Source organism: Rattus norvegicus, chromosome 8 (assembly GCF_021556685.1).
Source record: "Rattus norvegicus strain SHRSP/BbbUtx chromosome 8, alternate assembly SHRSP_T2T, whole genome shotgun sequence".
Lineage (NCBI taxonomy): Eukaryota > Metazoa > Chordata > Mammalia > Rodentia > Muridae > Rattus > Rattus norvegicus.
Window position 1 is genome coordinate 103,364,425 of NC_141541.1, and position 16,935 is coordinate 103,381,359.

At 41.6% G+C, this 16,935-nt stretch overlaps 1 protein-coding gene across 2 annotated transcripts in view; it reads left to right on the plus strand.

Moving 5' to 3' along the window:
• Slc9a9 (solute carrier family 9 member A9) overlaps positions 1 to 16,935 on the plus strand; it is a 560,109-nt gene that overhangs the window by 343,219 nt on the left and 199,955 nt on the right. For both annotated transcript variants that reach the window (NM_001271438.2, XM_087562860.1), the window contains 1 exon segment: positions 854 to 965. In NM_001271438.2, coding sequence (NP_001258367.1) covers positions 854 to 965 — 112 coding nt within the window.

Below are 16,935 nucleotides of genomic sequence, written 5' to 3' on the forward strand. Positions count from 1 at the left end.
CCACCTCCCTGAAAAACTGGGATGATGCCTCCCCTGCCCCCCGGGGTCACTGGCAGATGATCTTAACTTCCGGGGAGCTTGCCATCTCTCCATTCCTGCTGTTGCCGTAAACTTGGTGTCAATCTCTCATCTCCGGATTCTACCAAACTCCCAAATTTCATCCCAACGTAGATCATAGAGAGAAGGAAGCTGTCTCACTCCAAGTCTTTTCACCCTGTCCAGGCCAAGCCAGATCAAACACACCACCAAGGAGGGAGTAAAGACAAAGTAAAGCACAGGAGGAGGCTTACGGCTCTTCAGCCGATGTTCGCTTAGGAGACTCGGGTTTTTTACGGAAGTGTCTTGAAGTAGCAGTTGTGTCATAGATGTTGACAGTCAGCTCCTCTCGAAATTAAATCCACTAAATGGAAAGGGTAAGCAAGCTTGCTAGGAACAGGCACGGGAACTGATGGGAACTGAGATGGAAACCATCAGCAGAAATGTTTCTGTTCTTTCCAAACTGCTGCTGGGGAGGGTAACACCATAGCGTTGGGGCGTCGCTGCCGCGCGGCTCCCAACAGAAGCCAGGAGTCAGTCACCAGCGACATGAATGTGATGAGAAAATTTACTCATTGAAATGGCAGTGCAGAACCAACTTTCAGCCAAGCATATGTTCAAAGGAAGGCAGGATTTTATGTCCTTCTGGGGAAGAATTGACATTGAACGATGGATCTGGGGAGCGAGTCAGACATAGATGAGTTGTGGTGTTTATCCTTGTTTTCTGGGTCATATCATAGAGAAGCATATGGATACGTATCTGAGCTTGCTCGCTCAGCCCCTCGACTGCCGTGTTTTCCTCAATCTGTCCCAACAGCTAGCAATTTTTGTCGCCAGGGCCTGCAACATTTACCCCCTCTCCTTCCTCCTGAATCTGGGCAGAAAGCAGAAGATTCCCTGGAACTTCCAGCACATGATGATGTTTTCAGGTACGTGAAGTCACCATGCATCCATTCTGCCGCTCTCCCACCTCTGCCCGGCACAGAGAGCCATGGGGGACTTGCAGAAAACTCGAGCTTGCTTGCTTGACCCTTGGAACCAACCAACCCCGTACTTGTCCCTCAGTGCTGAGTGACAGGAGTCAGTAGGAAAGGTAAAGGGAATTTGCTGGCGTGACTTTGAATGTCTGACCGGAAATGAGCCTCAGTTGAATGTTGACTTTCCTCTGACCTCTCAGAGCAATTTCCATACTGAGGAATTTAATTACCATCTTCTCAATTGCCTGCCCCAGTATACGGTGTTGAATGGTTCCATCTTTCTCCCTAAGCCTTTGCCTTCCATGCAAGGTTCCAGAAATTTCCCATGGTTACCACAGAAGCTAATCAGATCCATGTAGGCTCAGTTATTAGTTGGAAAAACATGTTAATTGCATGCCAGCAGGTGCCCAGGAGTAGTTATAGGCTCTGTCTGATGAAAGCACAGGTCTCCTCTCCCAGGTAGTACATGTTCTCCCTGCTAAGACATGGATGGCGGCTCTTTTCCAGAAGAAAATATAGCAATTTCGCTATTCTGACCACTTCGCTATTCTGAGAGATTATAGTTGCTTTCTATTTAATTATCTTTCCCTGATTGGAGAGAGAATTCAGACTCAGCTTCTATGTGTCTATATACTTACAATATACTTAGAGCAGTTCATTAATGGGTCCACAGCATTCAAATGAAAAAAAACAAAACAACTTTCCATCGGAACAGTACCAAAACATTTGGGGCACATAGGGAAATATGAAAAAAGTGAGAGAAACCAACATTTATTGACATATTTTGTTTGCTACTTATAATTTACCAGTCCCAGGAGGCTAATGTTGTTTTATGCTTATGATCTCTAACAGCTTAAGTAATTGAGCCAAGAACAAAAGCATTTACAAATACAGACTTCACCTCAATGCTAACCAAGTGTTTTGAAATTCACATTTTAGACATTATTTTATCTTTTGAATGTATGGGGGTGTTTTATCTGCATGGATGTCTGTACCCCAAATGTGTGCTTAGTGCCTTTGGAGGGTAGAAGCGAATATCCGATCCCCTGGAACTGGAGTCATAGTGAGCTGCCACAAGAGTGCTGGGAATTGTACCCATATCCTCTAGAAGAACAACCAGTGCTCTTGACCACTGAGTCATCTCTCCAGTCCCCAAGTTCAAATTCTTTAATGGTAGTCCTGGGAGTAGTAGGCTTGTTCCTTCCTCAATTCTGTGCTGTCCTGGCCCACAGAGCACTCTGGTGTGGCTCTCAGGTTTGGCTCTCAGGTTTGGAATGAGTTGTCTTAGCAAATACAGACACATGGACATCCAAGGTTAAAGCTTATCCCTTGTAGGGCTCAGACAGGGCTTCCCAATGCTTCTCCATATGCTATGATAAAAAAGTCATAAGTGACAAGTCAACAGTGATCTGTGGGCTTAATGCAACATTGAACCCTGACAGTGGTTGACTTCTCTTATGGGAAAGTAAAGGTAACTTGAATCACTTAAAACCTGGAGGCCAGCACTGGGGTGTGAAGTTTCCCACCAAAACATCTGTGGATTTCTTATTGGCAGCTGTTGAGAAAGCTTGGCATTTTATTTCAAGCATTGTTTTACTTGACAAAGATGTTTTAATAATAACTCAGGATTATAAACATGTATGCAAATGCTCTACCCAGATGACCACCTGGTTTGATGGTTTCTTCGAGATTTGGCAATGTCTAAATTTGCTTAGCTATATGATTACTGCTGCCAGAAAAGCAAACAAGCAAAAAGAAAACTTAGTAGAGGCCAAAAATATGGTATATTCCAGACAAGGGCTTAGGAAAGGTCTATAATTTGATGACATGTTTATGATATTTTTAACACTGTCTTCAACAATTTCACATATGCATGTAATAAATTTTTGGTTATTCCTACCCTCCACTGCTCTCCAGGATCCCTTTCCCCTTCTGCTAAAACCCTTTCTATTTCTAACAAGGTCTCCCTACTACTTTCGTATCTTTTCTTTATTTTTTTAATGACCCAAGAAGTTTAATTATGGTTGCTTTCATGAGCCTAAGTGGAGGGAAATTTACTGGAACATGGGAAGTTTATCAGTGGTACATTCCCAACAGTCATTAGCAGTCCATAGTCCTTCATTTCATTCGGAGAGGGCTGAGGAATTGAATGAACTCCTTGGAATGGGGGTCTATTGAACCCATACTTGGAAAAATGGTGGTAGAGCCAGTGTTATGCATACCTTGTGCAAGTAATCACAACAAACATGAATTCGTGTATGTAACAGCCCTGTCATGTCCAGAAGACACACTGTACTTTCTCCCATCTGCTTCCTCTTGCAATCTTTCTGCTTTCTCTTCCACAGTGTTCCCGAGCACGAAGGGATTGGTTTGAGTCACTCCCTTACTGCCAGTTATTCTTGGCACTCTAAGCAGTTGAGTCTGTGCAGTAACTGCAGCTCACTGTCCAAAGAAGTTTCTCTGACCAGGGCTAACAGCAAGCCTAATGTCTGGATATAAAGAAGGTAGTTTGATAACCATGTCCATTTAGCAAATCAATAACATTAGGTTACCCACTAGAGTTTATGCCTGCTGCAGCCATAGACTATAGGTTAACAGTGTCGGGTATGCGTTCCTTCCTGTGTGGTGGGCTGCAAATCCAATAGCAAAGTGGTTGGTTATTTCCTGACAGTCATGCCATTATTGCCCTGGTGAGCACATCTTGCCTGTCAGTTGGTTATTGTAGTTCATGGGGCCTACAGCTGGGTAGGACTGTTGCTGCCTTTCTCCCACGGTGTAATACATCCTAGCACAGTGAGATATAGCCAGCAGAGAGGGGGCTCCCAGATCTACCCCACTTGATTTCTCTATGTCAATAACCTAAGTGCAGCATTGTCTGAAATTTTATTATCTACTGCTGGTGGAAAACAAAGAATTACAATATCCTTTATTAAGTCTGTCAGTCTTCTGAGGCTCCCTTGAACAGACAACTCATCATGCGGAGGGATCTCAAGGTTGGTAGTGGGCTTGTTATTTAATAACCTTCAGCTCCTAGGGGAAGTTGTACATCTATTTAAACCATGGGATGGAGTGGGGAACGGAGTTTTAAATGCTCCCTTTTCAAAAAGCGAAGCAAGGCTTCTCAATCCCCCAATAGGGTTGATGTTCTTGCTTTTATTCATGGAAATGCTTGATTAGCTCACCACCACCCACAAAGATTAGCAAACCCAATCTTCAGGAGATTTACCGAATGTGATCCTGAGGTCCGGAGAAGGCTATGAGCTATCTTCTGCACCAAGACAGGACAGCCTATGTCACCTGCCGAGCAGTAAGTGAAATGAATCCGAGTAACATAGAGATTAATTTACTGCTACATATTTTTACTAATAACTTTTTTAAAACTGCATAATATTCACAGTATTGCTTGGTATAGTAGAAAAATCCTTTATTAAACAGGTGCCCCCCCTTTTTAAACATTTTTCAATATTATGTATGAAATGTATGCTGTGTGATGAGCTCACTGAGGTCACACAGCAGAAGTGACATTTTGCCTTCCCAAAGCCTTTGAAACACGTAGCTGGGCAAGGCAGGCAGCTTTTGTCTTTCAGTTGTTATTTTGTTTCATTTGTCCCTCTAATTTTCTATTGTGAATGCACAGTGTAAACCTTATGATCTTAAGTGCACAGTTCCTAAACTGTGTTATGATCACCACCCATAGCCACACTCCTTTCATCTTGTAAAATGGAAATTCTATGCATTGAACAACAGCTCCTCATCCCCTCGGAGCCCCAAGAAACTACCATAGAACTTTCTGCTTCCATGGTTTTGACTACTGTGGGTTCCTCATTTAAGTGAAAGCCTGCCATTGTGTCCTTTTGTGCCTGCATTGCCATAGTGTTCTCAGGTTTGTCAATGTTGTAGAATAATATAGGGTTTCCTTCCTTTTGAGGATGAATGATAGTCCCTTATGCATGTGTATAAATATTACATATTGCTTATCCAATCATCTGTCACTCTTGGGTTTCGTTTTTATCTTTTAGATATTATGAATAAACTCGCTATGAATACGAGTGCACAAATTTCTTTAAAGCCTTACTGACAATTTTGACTATATATCCAGAAGTAGAATTGCTAAATTATATGGCAATTTACCTGCTAATTGCTGAGGAAATGCCATCGCGCCTTCCATAGTAGCACTTCCACTGTAGTGTTTCACAGTGCCACCAAGAGTACTGAGTCCCAGTCTCTCCATGCTCTCCCAGCACCTGTTTACTTGTCCTTTGTGGAAGCTGTGCTCTCAGTACAAGGTAGTAGCATACTGTTTTGATTTGTGTCTCCTTGCTCAGTAGTGATATGTTGAGGTTTTTTTTTTTTCACTAACACACTGTCCATCCATCTTTTTACTCATCTTAAAACAAGTCTTGTCTTTTGGTCAAAATATTTCCAATGTTCTGTCTCCTAAATACTGATGCTCTCATAAGATAGAGAATTTGGGAATGTTCTCTCCTGCTCCATTTGTTTCTGTTTTACTAGGCTTATATCGTATTTTGATACACAGTAGCTTTGACTTTTGATACACAGCAGTTTTAAAAGTTTTCATGAAGTCTGAGTTATCTGATATTTACTTTGTGTTCTCTGTGCCTTTGGTGTTATACCAGAGAAACCGTTGCCAAATCTGATGTTGCAAAAACTGTGCCTGTATTCTCCAAAGCATGTTACAGTTCTAGGCTTCGCTTGGTTGTTGGTACATTTTGTATATATGTAATTTGGGAGTACAACTTCATTTTTTTTTGCACCTGGATATCCAGTTGTCCCACTATCATTTGTCCAAAACTGTACTTGCATTTTGACTGATCTTGGCAGTTTTGTCAAAAATATTTGACCATCTATGTGAAAGTTTTATTGTCAGGTTAATTTTTTTTATCCCACATGTTTGTCTTTTGCCTGCACTATACTGTTGAGATGAATGGGGGAAGGGTGTGTGTATGCACCTGTGTGTGTGTGTGTATGTGTGTGTGCATTTGCGTGTGGGAGGGGTGAGTGTGGGTGTGTAGGCTGTAGGACAACAAGGCTGTTATTTCTCAAGCAACACCAACCACTTTTTACCATATCTCTCACTAGCCTGGAACTCACCCACTAAGTGAGCCCCAGCAACCACCCATCTCTATCCCCAGCATTGAGTTCTCGAGTGCACTCTCCCTTCCCCAGGTCATCTTTTTAATGTGGCTCCGGGAACTAAACTCTGGCCTCATGCTCCTCAGCCATTACTGAAGTTGTTCAAGCCATTATTGAAGGGTTTCTTTCTTTTATTGTTTTGTACGTTTTACAAACATGGAAGCTTCAGTCCTCTTCTTTTGTTCTACCTCCCCCACCCCAGGAATATTTCCGTTATGGAAGGTGGAGGAGGCCTGTTGAGATTCCATATGAATTTTCTAGTTTTGCAAACAAAATAGCCACTTGAGGTTTTGATAAACATCAAATTAGGTAGTACTGATATTGGAAAAAATACTAACTAGTATAGCATTTCATGAACATGGGAAGTATTTCCATTTGTCTCTAATTTTAATTTATGTCACCATTTTATGACTTTAGTCTTGTTACCTTGGTTTACACCTAAGCATTTTTTCTTTTTATGCTATTGTAGATGGAATTACCTTTATAATTCCCTTTCAGATTTTTTTATTGTTAGTTTATTAAAATTCTTCTGATGTTTGTGCATTTATTTTGCATCTTTCAACTTTTCTGAATTCATTTGTTAACTGTAATAGCTTTGTGGGTGTGGAATCCATAGAATTTTCTACATATAAACTCTTCTCTCATCTGTGAACAGAAATTGCTTTACTTCATTTCCAACATGGATAACTTTATTCCTTTTACCTCATTATTTGTTCTGGCTAGATTTCCAGTACTGCCCTGAGTAGAATTAATGAGAGTGAGCGAGCACCCTTTGATTTCTTCTGAACATGCAGAAGGAACTTCCTCCACTGAGTGTAATATCTGATCTCATTTTATCACACCCAGCTTTTACTATGTTGAATGATTTTCTTCTACTTTTAGTTTGCTTAGCATTTTCTAGTTATGAAATGCTGACGAGGGGCTAACTAAATGGCTCCGTGGGTAAAGGTGCTTACTAGCAAGTCTGATGACATGAGTTCTATTCCTGACATTCCTGAAAATTGTTTTATGATATGCACACACACACACACACACACACACATACACACACACACACACACACACACGAGTGTATGCACACACTAAGGGAATAAAATAAAATGATACTTTAAAAAGAAAGCCACTAAACTGGTCAAGTACTTTTCCTACATAAATTGCAGTCATCATGTGATTCCCTCTGCACTCTGTTGATATAGTTTGCCGTTATTTGCAGTGTTGAGCCATCTTTTTGTCTAAGAATGAATCTCACTAGGGCATGGTGAAGAATTATCTTAATGTGTGGTATTAAATTTGAGTTGGAGTTCTGTCTTTCAGTAGTCGTAAGGTCTATCATTCCACTAACTTTATAGTGGAGTCTTTGCCTGGCTTTGGTCTGAGAGCAGTGTCTTTAGAATGAGCTAAAGAGGGTTTCATCTTCCTCAGTTTCTTTAGAGGAGTTTATAGGACAAGTGTTTTCTTTAATGCTTCATAGAATTCACCCACAAAGCCACCAGGGCCTGCAGTTTTCTTTCTGGGGAGATTCTTAGTAATGCTTCTGTCTTCTAACAGTTGTAGACGTGTGCAGATTTTCTGTTCACCATCAGTCTTGATGAGGGCTGTGTTTCTACCAGTTTATTCATTGCATTTAATTATACACAGAACTTACTCACAATTCATACATTTCTAGATGGATGATAATGTTCATCCATCACTTTTTGATTTTTGCATTTGGATTTCCTTTCATTTCTTTGTACATTTAGCTTAAGGATTATGAACTTGGCTGATCTTTTCAAAGAACCAACTTCAGATTACATTCATTTCCTTATATTATCTCTATCCTCTATTTCACTTATCTGTTCCTAAACTTATTTATTTCCTTTTATCTGGTAGTTTATTGCTTTTTTTCTAGTTCTTTAAATCACAAGGTTTGGTTGTTGGGTGGTTTGATCAAGATCTTTCTTGCATTAATGAACTAATAGCTACTCATTTCCACCGTCATTTCATGTGTCTTGAAGATCTTCCTGCATATTTTAATTCTCAGGCATCTTGTTTTATTTTCTACCTCTTCTTCTGATGTTTATTTAATTTATCTGTCGCCTGTATGCTTGTATGAATATATGTTATGTGTGTACAAGTATTCAAAGAGGCAAAGGGGTGTCGGATCCTTTAGTCCTGGAGTTACAGTCAATTATGTGCTATGCTGGGAACTGCATTGGGATCCTCTGGAAGAGCAGCAAGTGTTTTAGCCACTAAGCATCTCTCTAGCCTTTCAGCCTCTGAACTTCCCACTGAGCAGTCTGCAGACCAGATTAGCAAATATTATCAAAAATAATGTCAAAATAAAGACTATCGAAAACTCTGTGTATGGTAAATCATGGAGTTCAGCCTTTAAGACACCACCTACCTCCCTTATTGTGTATGTATTTGTCTTATATTATTGTGTTAGTTTTATTATAAAAACTAAATACAGTCTCTTTCCAGTGTTTATATGTTGAGGTTCCCCTTAGTTCATTGGGTTTCTCAGATACTTATATTCATATCTTTTATCAAACACATTATTCCTTCAAATATGCTCTTTGACCTTTCCCTCTTCTCCTACGTGTCTGCTCGATGATAGTCCTGCAGGCTCTCTGTACTCTCCTACCTGTTCCCTCCCTTTCCCACAGTCTCCAGAGCATCCTTTACTCTCTCAGCGCTCTTCCACAAGCTCAAATCTGCCTTGGAGCCCTGCAGTGAATTTATAGAACCGTCAGTGTGCTTCCCATCTCCCAAAGGTTTCTTGATTCCTTTGTGTCTTCCACCTCCTTATTATTCACACTCTGCTCACGCGCTGTGATGGTTTGAATGGGAAATGGCCTCTGGAGGCTTGCCATTTCAGTACTTGGTTCCTAATTGGTACTGCTGCTTGGGGAAGTTTGGGGAGGTTCAGGGTGCCAGGGGAAGCTGTCACTGAGAAGGTGCTTTGAGATTACAGTTTCACCCTACTTCCCATGTGATCTCTCTGGTCCGAGATGTGAGGCCTCCTGCTCCCGTCTCCATGCGTGCCAATTGCTGTCATGTTTCCCCACCATGATGGACTCTTATCCTTCTAGAACTCTAAGCCAAACTAAACATTCTTACTTAAATTGTCTTGGTCCTGGTGTTTTATCGCGACAACAGCAAAGTAACTAATGCATACACCGTTTTTTGGACTCTTTCCTTTTATTCCTTTGCTTTGGAGTCTTTTAAAGGTAGTTTTTCAGTTACTGTTAATACAATCTTCTATCAGGTCTTTTCTGTTGATTTCTCTTGCAAATAGCTGGCAAAAGTGAGAGTCGGCTTCTTTTTATTGTGGTTGGAGATGAAACATTTTAATCCGATATTATGGTAACTTCAGAAAACATATATGCCCCCTGTGGTCTTTGAATATGCTTGCCCAGGGATATGTGGCCTTGTTGGAGTAGGTGTGACTTTGTTGGAAGAAGTGTGTCACTGTGGGGGTGGGCTTTCAGGCCCTCCTCCTAGTTGCCTAAGAAACAGTCCTCTCCTGGCTGCAGTCAGATGAAGATGTAGAACTCTCAGCTCCTTCTCCAGCACCACACTGCCATGCTTCCTGTCATGATGATAATGGACTGAACCTCTGTAAGCCATCCACAGTCAGATGTTGTCCTAATTTAAGAATTGCCTTGGTCATGGTGTCTCCTCAGAACAATGGAACCCCAAACTAAGACACCCCTCTGCCCTGTTTTCTTTCTTTTGTTATTGTTGTTTAGATTTGTTCGTTTGATGAAATTTAAATTTATATTTATTTTAACTTCAATAGACTGTATTTATGTAAAGGACCAACCTTAGCTATAAGAGTTTTGGGCCCTTCTAAGCTTGTGGATTTCTCTGGGCTCCTACAACCACTTTCTAATTTCTCTTCAATGTGCCATTTTTTTTCCAGTGCCCTAATAGTTAATGTATGGTTTCCAAATTAGAAAAAGAGAAAAACAAAATCTCCAGGAACTCATTTCAACCAAAAGACCAGGGGCTTGCCACACTGAGCAGAGGTGTGTCAGGCTCTGTTTGTATCCCACACTCAGGACCGGTAACTGGTTACCAGAGCACAAGTCCACCACGTCACTTGCCTACTGGTTCCTTCCAGCTGTCCGTGGGCAGCTTCAGCATCTCACATGTCCCTACCTGCTCTTTGATAGGCAGCTGTTTCTATGCTATCCTAAGATGCTCTTGTTGCTATGATAGAAACAATGACCAAAAGCAGCATAGGAAGGAAAAGGTTTATTTGGTTTACATGTCCCTGTCCCAGTTCATCCCTGAGGGAGGCAAGACAAGACCAGGGCCTAGAGGCAAGAACTGACACAGAGACCGTGGAAGAATGCTGCTTAGTGATTTGCTCTTCTGTACTTGCTCATCCTACTTTCTTTTTTTTTTTTTTTTTTTTGGTTCTTTTTTCGGAGCTGGGGACCGAACCCAGGGCCTTGCGCTTCCTAGGTAAGCGCTCTACCACTGAGCTAAATTCCCAGCCCCTCATCCTACTTTCTTATATATCCCAAGACCACTTGCCCTGGAGTGGCACCACACACGATGCCCCCCATCACTCATTCACTAAGAAAATGCACCAAAGAGAACATGTCTTCCTTTCAATTCGGTGGAGGGATTTTCTCAACTGAAATTCCCTCTTTTTTATGTGACCTTGGCTTGTGTTATGTGACCTTGGCTTAGTTCTAATGAGTATGGCTACCAAGAGGGGGAAAAAAGGTCAGACATAAACATAATTCATTATCTGAAGCTTCCAACTCTAAAGATCCAGGAGCAGTTACATAGAATGCATCCCACCAGTATAACTGTTGTTTAGATGAAGGAACACGTTCCCATTTTTTTCTACCCTACATCTTCCCAGAATCTCTCTATTAGAACATGTAGAGAGTCAGCACAAAGTTGTGCATCCTGCTTACAATCTCACAACCAATTATAGAAGTAATTCTAAATTGAACCCAGCTCTCTTGATTTTGAATTTAGAATCTTTCTTGTCTATGGGATGCTACCTGATATGTATCCTCACGAACATAAGTTAAAACTGTGCTTTTCCTTAAAGCAAACCAACCCCAGCATGTGTGGCATGTCCCTTCGGTAAACTCCAACTTTATATAGTTCACAAAATGCTACGCACATGTGTGGGCCCTTCCCACCTACAGGCTGAGGCTTCATGGTGTCTCCACTGGTGAGCACCACACACAAAGTGATGTTTCCCTAAAGAAAATATAACACCCTCGACTTTCAACAATAGCTAGTCTGTTACAGAGCTAAGGGTGAGATTGGAGAATTGGATTTGGAAGAGAGGAGAGAGAGTGGAGATCTGAAGCCTATCCACCCACTTCTCTGGCCTACTTTCCTCTCTGGCAGGCACGGCTGGCAAGTTCTCCAAGAATGCCTGCTGGCATTGCAGGCTAGGATAACATAATAAGTGGGGAATATATGGTCAGAAAAGGGAGGGGGGAGAAGTCACAGCAGGTGGTCTGCTACAAAATTGGGGGTGAGTCCAGGGGCTTAGATTTTGTGTATACGAGATAGGTTAGCCTATCAGCTTCCCTGACTAGTGTGGCTTGCAGGTCCCAAAGGAATGTCTGCTGGCGGCAGGAGCTAGTGTAGCGGGATGAGTTGCAGAGAAGGTTGGAGGAAAAGATCTGTGTGATCAGTTGGAGATGGAGGCAGAAGGGAAGAAGCCACAGCAGGTGGTCTGCCACAGAGTCCGGTGAGCATGGGGCATTGGATTTGGAGGAGAGAAGAGGGGAGGTGAAGATCTGAAGTTAGCCTGCCTGCTTCCCTGACTGGAGTCATAACATCATTTTTACATTTGGTCATCCAGATATTCTCTCAGCACATATTCGTCAGTCAGTGTATGTTCGAAGGTGGGTGTTCAGGTAAACAAAGACAAAGGTGCCTTTGAGAGAGACATTTGCCCTGACTTAGCTCACTAAGTCCATACACTTCAGACTCAAATGTCAATCAAATAGAAACCTTAGCTTTTTGCCTCAGTCAATGGTCCCTACCATTTGATAAATCCCTGTTTATCCACCCTCACCATTTGCCCACCTTTCGGCATTAGACAGAAAGGAAAACGAAAACATTTAAAGCAGAAATGAGTCTTACTGGACTTAAGCTTTACTTTCCCCCTGGATATCATGTTCAGATGCTGGGAAAGCCCTGACAGAGAGTCCTGGTTGTATAAATATACTCACATAGTTTGTGTTCATTGTTATCGAAAAGAGCCAAGTACAAGCTTTAGGCTCCATAAAACCTTGCCAGACCTACCTCCAAATGTGCATGGAGGGTCAGTGATTTAAGAGCTCTGGTTGCTTTTTCAGAGGATTTGGGTTCAGTTCCCAGCACCCACATGCTAACTTTCAACTGTTCCTAACTCTAGAGTCAAGGGATCTGAAGGTTTCTCCTGGTCTCCACAGACACCATGCAAACATGCGACATACAGACAAAACATGTAGATGACCTGGTAATGTTTTTAAGTGAAACATTCATTGTTCACGGATGATCCAGATGACCCACAAACTGCACTCACATACATAACCTCTGCCTCCGTCCCTTGCCTCCGGAACAATTCAACCAACAAAACAACAGAAAGCCTGAAGACTGAATTCCTCAATTAACCAGCCCCTAGGCAAGTACTTTAGTGTGTATACACAAAGCCTTGGAACAGTAAAGTGGTTTATGGACTGTGATCAGCAGGTGAGGAATCTGGACCCCAGGGTTTGGCTTCTCTGTCTTAAGGAGTCATCAATGATGACAATTCTGTTGGTAATTTAAATGCTGTTAAAGAGTCAATCAAAGAGATACAGTTAATCCTGAGACACAGCTACAACTTTCTTTAAATTCAAGGCCAGCAGGTCGGAACTTCTCTGGCGTATCCTGTGATGTGCAGCAGAAAGGACACAAGCCTTCGATCCTAAGTACAACCCTCGTAATGCCCCATTGAACAACCCTACCCCAGCTCTCAGATCCCTTGAAACCAAAGAGGCTGCGCTCTGTGGTTTAAATTACAGGAGGAGATGTGTTTCACACAAATTAGCTTCCCTATTGATGTGGCACATATTACAAAGATCAGTCTTCTTGTTTTAATTTAAATCCATGTGCTGCAATTTTTATTTAATTTAAAACTAAATAAGATCCAGGAGCTGATAGGAGGAGGGAAAGTGCCTAATGGAGCCCTGGCAGCCTTCTAGGAACCACTGACTTGGGAACTGTGAACTCCCAGACTGAGGAGTTTCCATGCAGAGATGCTCTACTTATCTGACTGGGAGGAAGGCTAGGGAAGTGTGGTTGTAGAAGACAGGGGCGTGTCAAAGAGCACCTTTCCTTGAATTCATCGCCTCTTGGTATACGCTTGGAAGCAGACATGGAGTCCACGATGTAGCCTCACACCAAAACCAAGATGAGTTTTAACCAGGGGAACGGGACCACTTTGCAGATTTACATGAAAATTCACCCCTGAGTTCATCATCGAGATTTGCTGCTTCCCCCTTGGTTGTGTAACAGCCAGCACTCTTGCTAATATAGAGTGGAGCGCTGTGTACTTCGGATTAGGGTCAATGGAAGTGCCAGTGCAGAGCTAGAGGCCATCTTTCCCTGTGTCATTTTGTCAAACAATTGTCTTATATCTGAACGTTTAAGATTCTAGCACAGAAGTATCCATATCTAGAAGAAGCCAGCTAAGCAGACGCCACAATATCTTACAGAATCAGCTAACTCTCAGCGCACGGTTTCAGGGGATTGAGTCTCTGGTCACTTGGTGCCACACATTTCTGGAGAGCATCGTAGTGGCAGGAGACTGTGGCAGGGACTATTCTTTACTTCCTTGGTTGACTGGACACAGACAGTACCTACAAGAGTAACCAAAGGTTTGTCCATATGGACTTTCCTACCTTCCAAAGCTAGGTCTCAGTTCCTAAAACATCCACAGCCTTCCAAAGTAGCATGAGCCGCTGAGGACAGTGTTCAAACCAAGACCTACCTGTAGGAAACATTTCCCATTCAAAACAAAGCAGAAGGAATAAAACTAAATGTGAAGCATGAAGAGGCTCATGGGATCAGCAGTCTCTGTAATCTTTCATACACTAATGAAACTCTGTTAAGATGACTTAGTGCATCCCAGTCATCAGCCACTCTCTAAAAGGGACACTTTCATGCTCTCTTAATCCTGAATACCTGTGCTAGTATCCTATCTCTGTGACCTGAATGAATGAATGAATGAATAATTAATCAATTAATTAATCAATTAATATTAATATTAATAAATCAATAAACAACCCTAAAAAATAAGAAAATGATGGTTAGCTTTAATTCCCAATTTGACATAACCTAGGGAAGAAGGTCTCAATGAGGGAATGTTTACTTGGGGTAAGTCTGTGGGCCTGTCTCTGAGGGTTATCTTTATGTGGTAAAACCTGGCCCACTGTGGGTAGCACCATCCCCTAGGTTGGGGGTTCTGAACTATATTAAGAGTGGAGGAATCACAGGCAAGCAAGCGAGAAAGCCAGCATGTATGTCTTCATTTCTTTCTATTTTTGACTATGGATGTAATATGATCAGCTACCTCAGTCTCCTGAGGCTGTGACTTCTTGCAAACTATAACATGGGGTTGTGAGGTGAAATAAACCCCCTTTCCCATAAAGTTCTCTTTTTGCCTTACCACAGCAAGAGAAGTGAACCTAGAATAGAGAACAAGGACTTAACTTGCTCACAGTTTTCAGGGTTTCTGTCAATGATCACTTTCCAGTGTGGCTTCTACCTCCATGATAAAGCAGAACATTGTGGTGGGAACATAAAATAGACCCTCTTATCTCATGACAGATAGAAGGCATGAAAGAGATGGAAAAATGGCAAGGATTAAACACCTTCCAAGGCCATACTCCTTCTAACTGGACCTCATCTCCCACCAATTCCCAATAATGCCATCAAATTATGAATCTATCCATGTACAGTTGGAGCCCTTTGATTCTTTCTGTCACTATTCAATGACTGGATCCACTAGCTAAAAACCGGCCTTCAATAGATGAACCTTCTAAAGACCATGTCATGTCTAAACCATACCAATACCCAAAGTATTGAAACTTTGTCAACCAAGAAACTCGGCATTCCCTGAGAGTTATGATGCTGACTTTCATCTACATTCTGACAGAGTCTCCAGGTAATTTAGTGTATGTTTAGATTTGAGAAGAATGTTCCCAAAAGTCACTACAATTCATGGCTTCTTTTCTGAGACTATCTCTTCCATTTATTCCTCCCATGTCATTGTGTTAATGTGAGCAGGGATATCTAGTCTGGACCACATGCATTCCAGAATAGCTGTGAATGCATTGTAACACATTTTTAGATGATAATGTCATGTCAAAAGATTGGACTTTTCTGACATCCCCTCTTAGGTACCCCCACTTGTCATCTGATCAGCAGCACAGCATTGTTTATTTAGTTGCTGAATGTCTTCCAATTTATTCATGCTTCTAGTTCATCTTTCTTCTAATCCACATTACTCCTTATTAATTCCATTGATTATTCAGACCTCAACTTGGACTTTTCCTGTTAGAAGACTTTACAATAACTTGAGTTTGAGTTGATATCCTTCTTAACCTCTTTCTATGCCCCCTCCAATGGTATTCCTTCCTAGAAGTCATTATGTTGTACCATGGTTGTCAGTCTGTCTACCTGTATCTCCTCTGTGTTGGGAGTTTTGTAACTACATGATGCTTATCTTTATATCTTGACCCCAGAGCACTGCTTGAAGAAACTGAGTAGACTTCTACATATACTTGGTAGATAATAGGAAAATAAATAAATATTGTACAATACTGTCCACCCAACTTAAATGGTAGGTTTAATGAATAGTGTCACTTAAGAATTATCCATTCTATCTTGTTTTATTTCTAGACACTTTCTATTAACAGAATTACCCTGCTATCTCATAGACTTGCCCATTTCCACAGGTGGGAGATAAGCAGCAATAATTTCAAAGCAAGAGATTAACAAGGAAAACCCACTATTATCTAGCCTGAACATTGGTAATAGTAATATTGGTAATAAGCCCTCGAAAATAATGTGTGGATTTGAAAATATTTTTCAAATCTTTGTTTGTTCTATGCTGGGGGAATGTGTTTGCTTTCTTATTAAAAAACCCTGGGGTTATTTGAATCAAAAAATAAAACTAAATTTGTTATACTTAGGAAGAGATAATTTCTTTAACTGAGTTCAGGCTTATCTAAAAATCTGAAGTATGAGAATCTGTGACAGAGCTTTGCCTTCCCTTTCTTTTCCTTGCATTCCCAGAGAAGAAAGACAGCCCAACAGTATTACCCTCTCAGTATCCCCTACCCAACCTACCTCTTTGCTGCCTTCTTGCCTAAAATCCAGGGCTCACCCCTCTCCTGGGCTCCCTCTCCTCCCTGCCCTGGACTTATCTTATGTAATTAATTAGTTCAGCAGTAGGCCACTAACCAACTAATGGGGCACAGAGATAGAACTTTTTCTCCATTAGAGGATATGAATGTCGAAGCCCCATCTCTCTCAGGTGGTAAGCACTGTGGCCTAGGGCAGGCATTAGTGAGTGGTGACTACTATAGGTCTTCTGAGGTCTTTAAGTGGGACGGGGTTAATCAGCTTATGCAGGAAACGAACCACAAAAATGTTTTAACCACCGTGTCAAGCAATCAAGGGAAAAGTCATCTTGATAATGGATGAGCGTGCACGGCACCGTCGTGGCAGAGCAGACAAGCATCACAGACCCACATGGATCACAGATCCC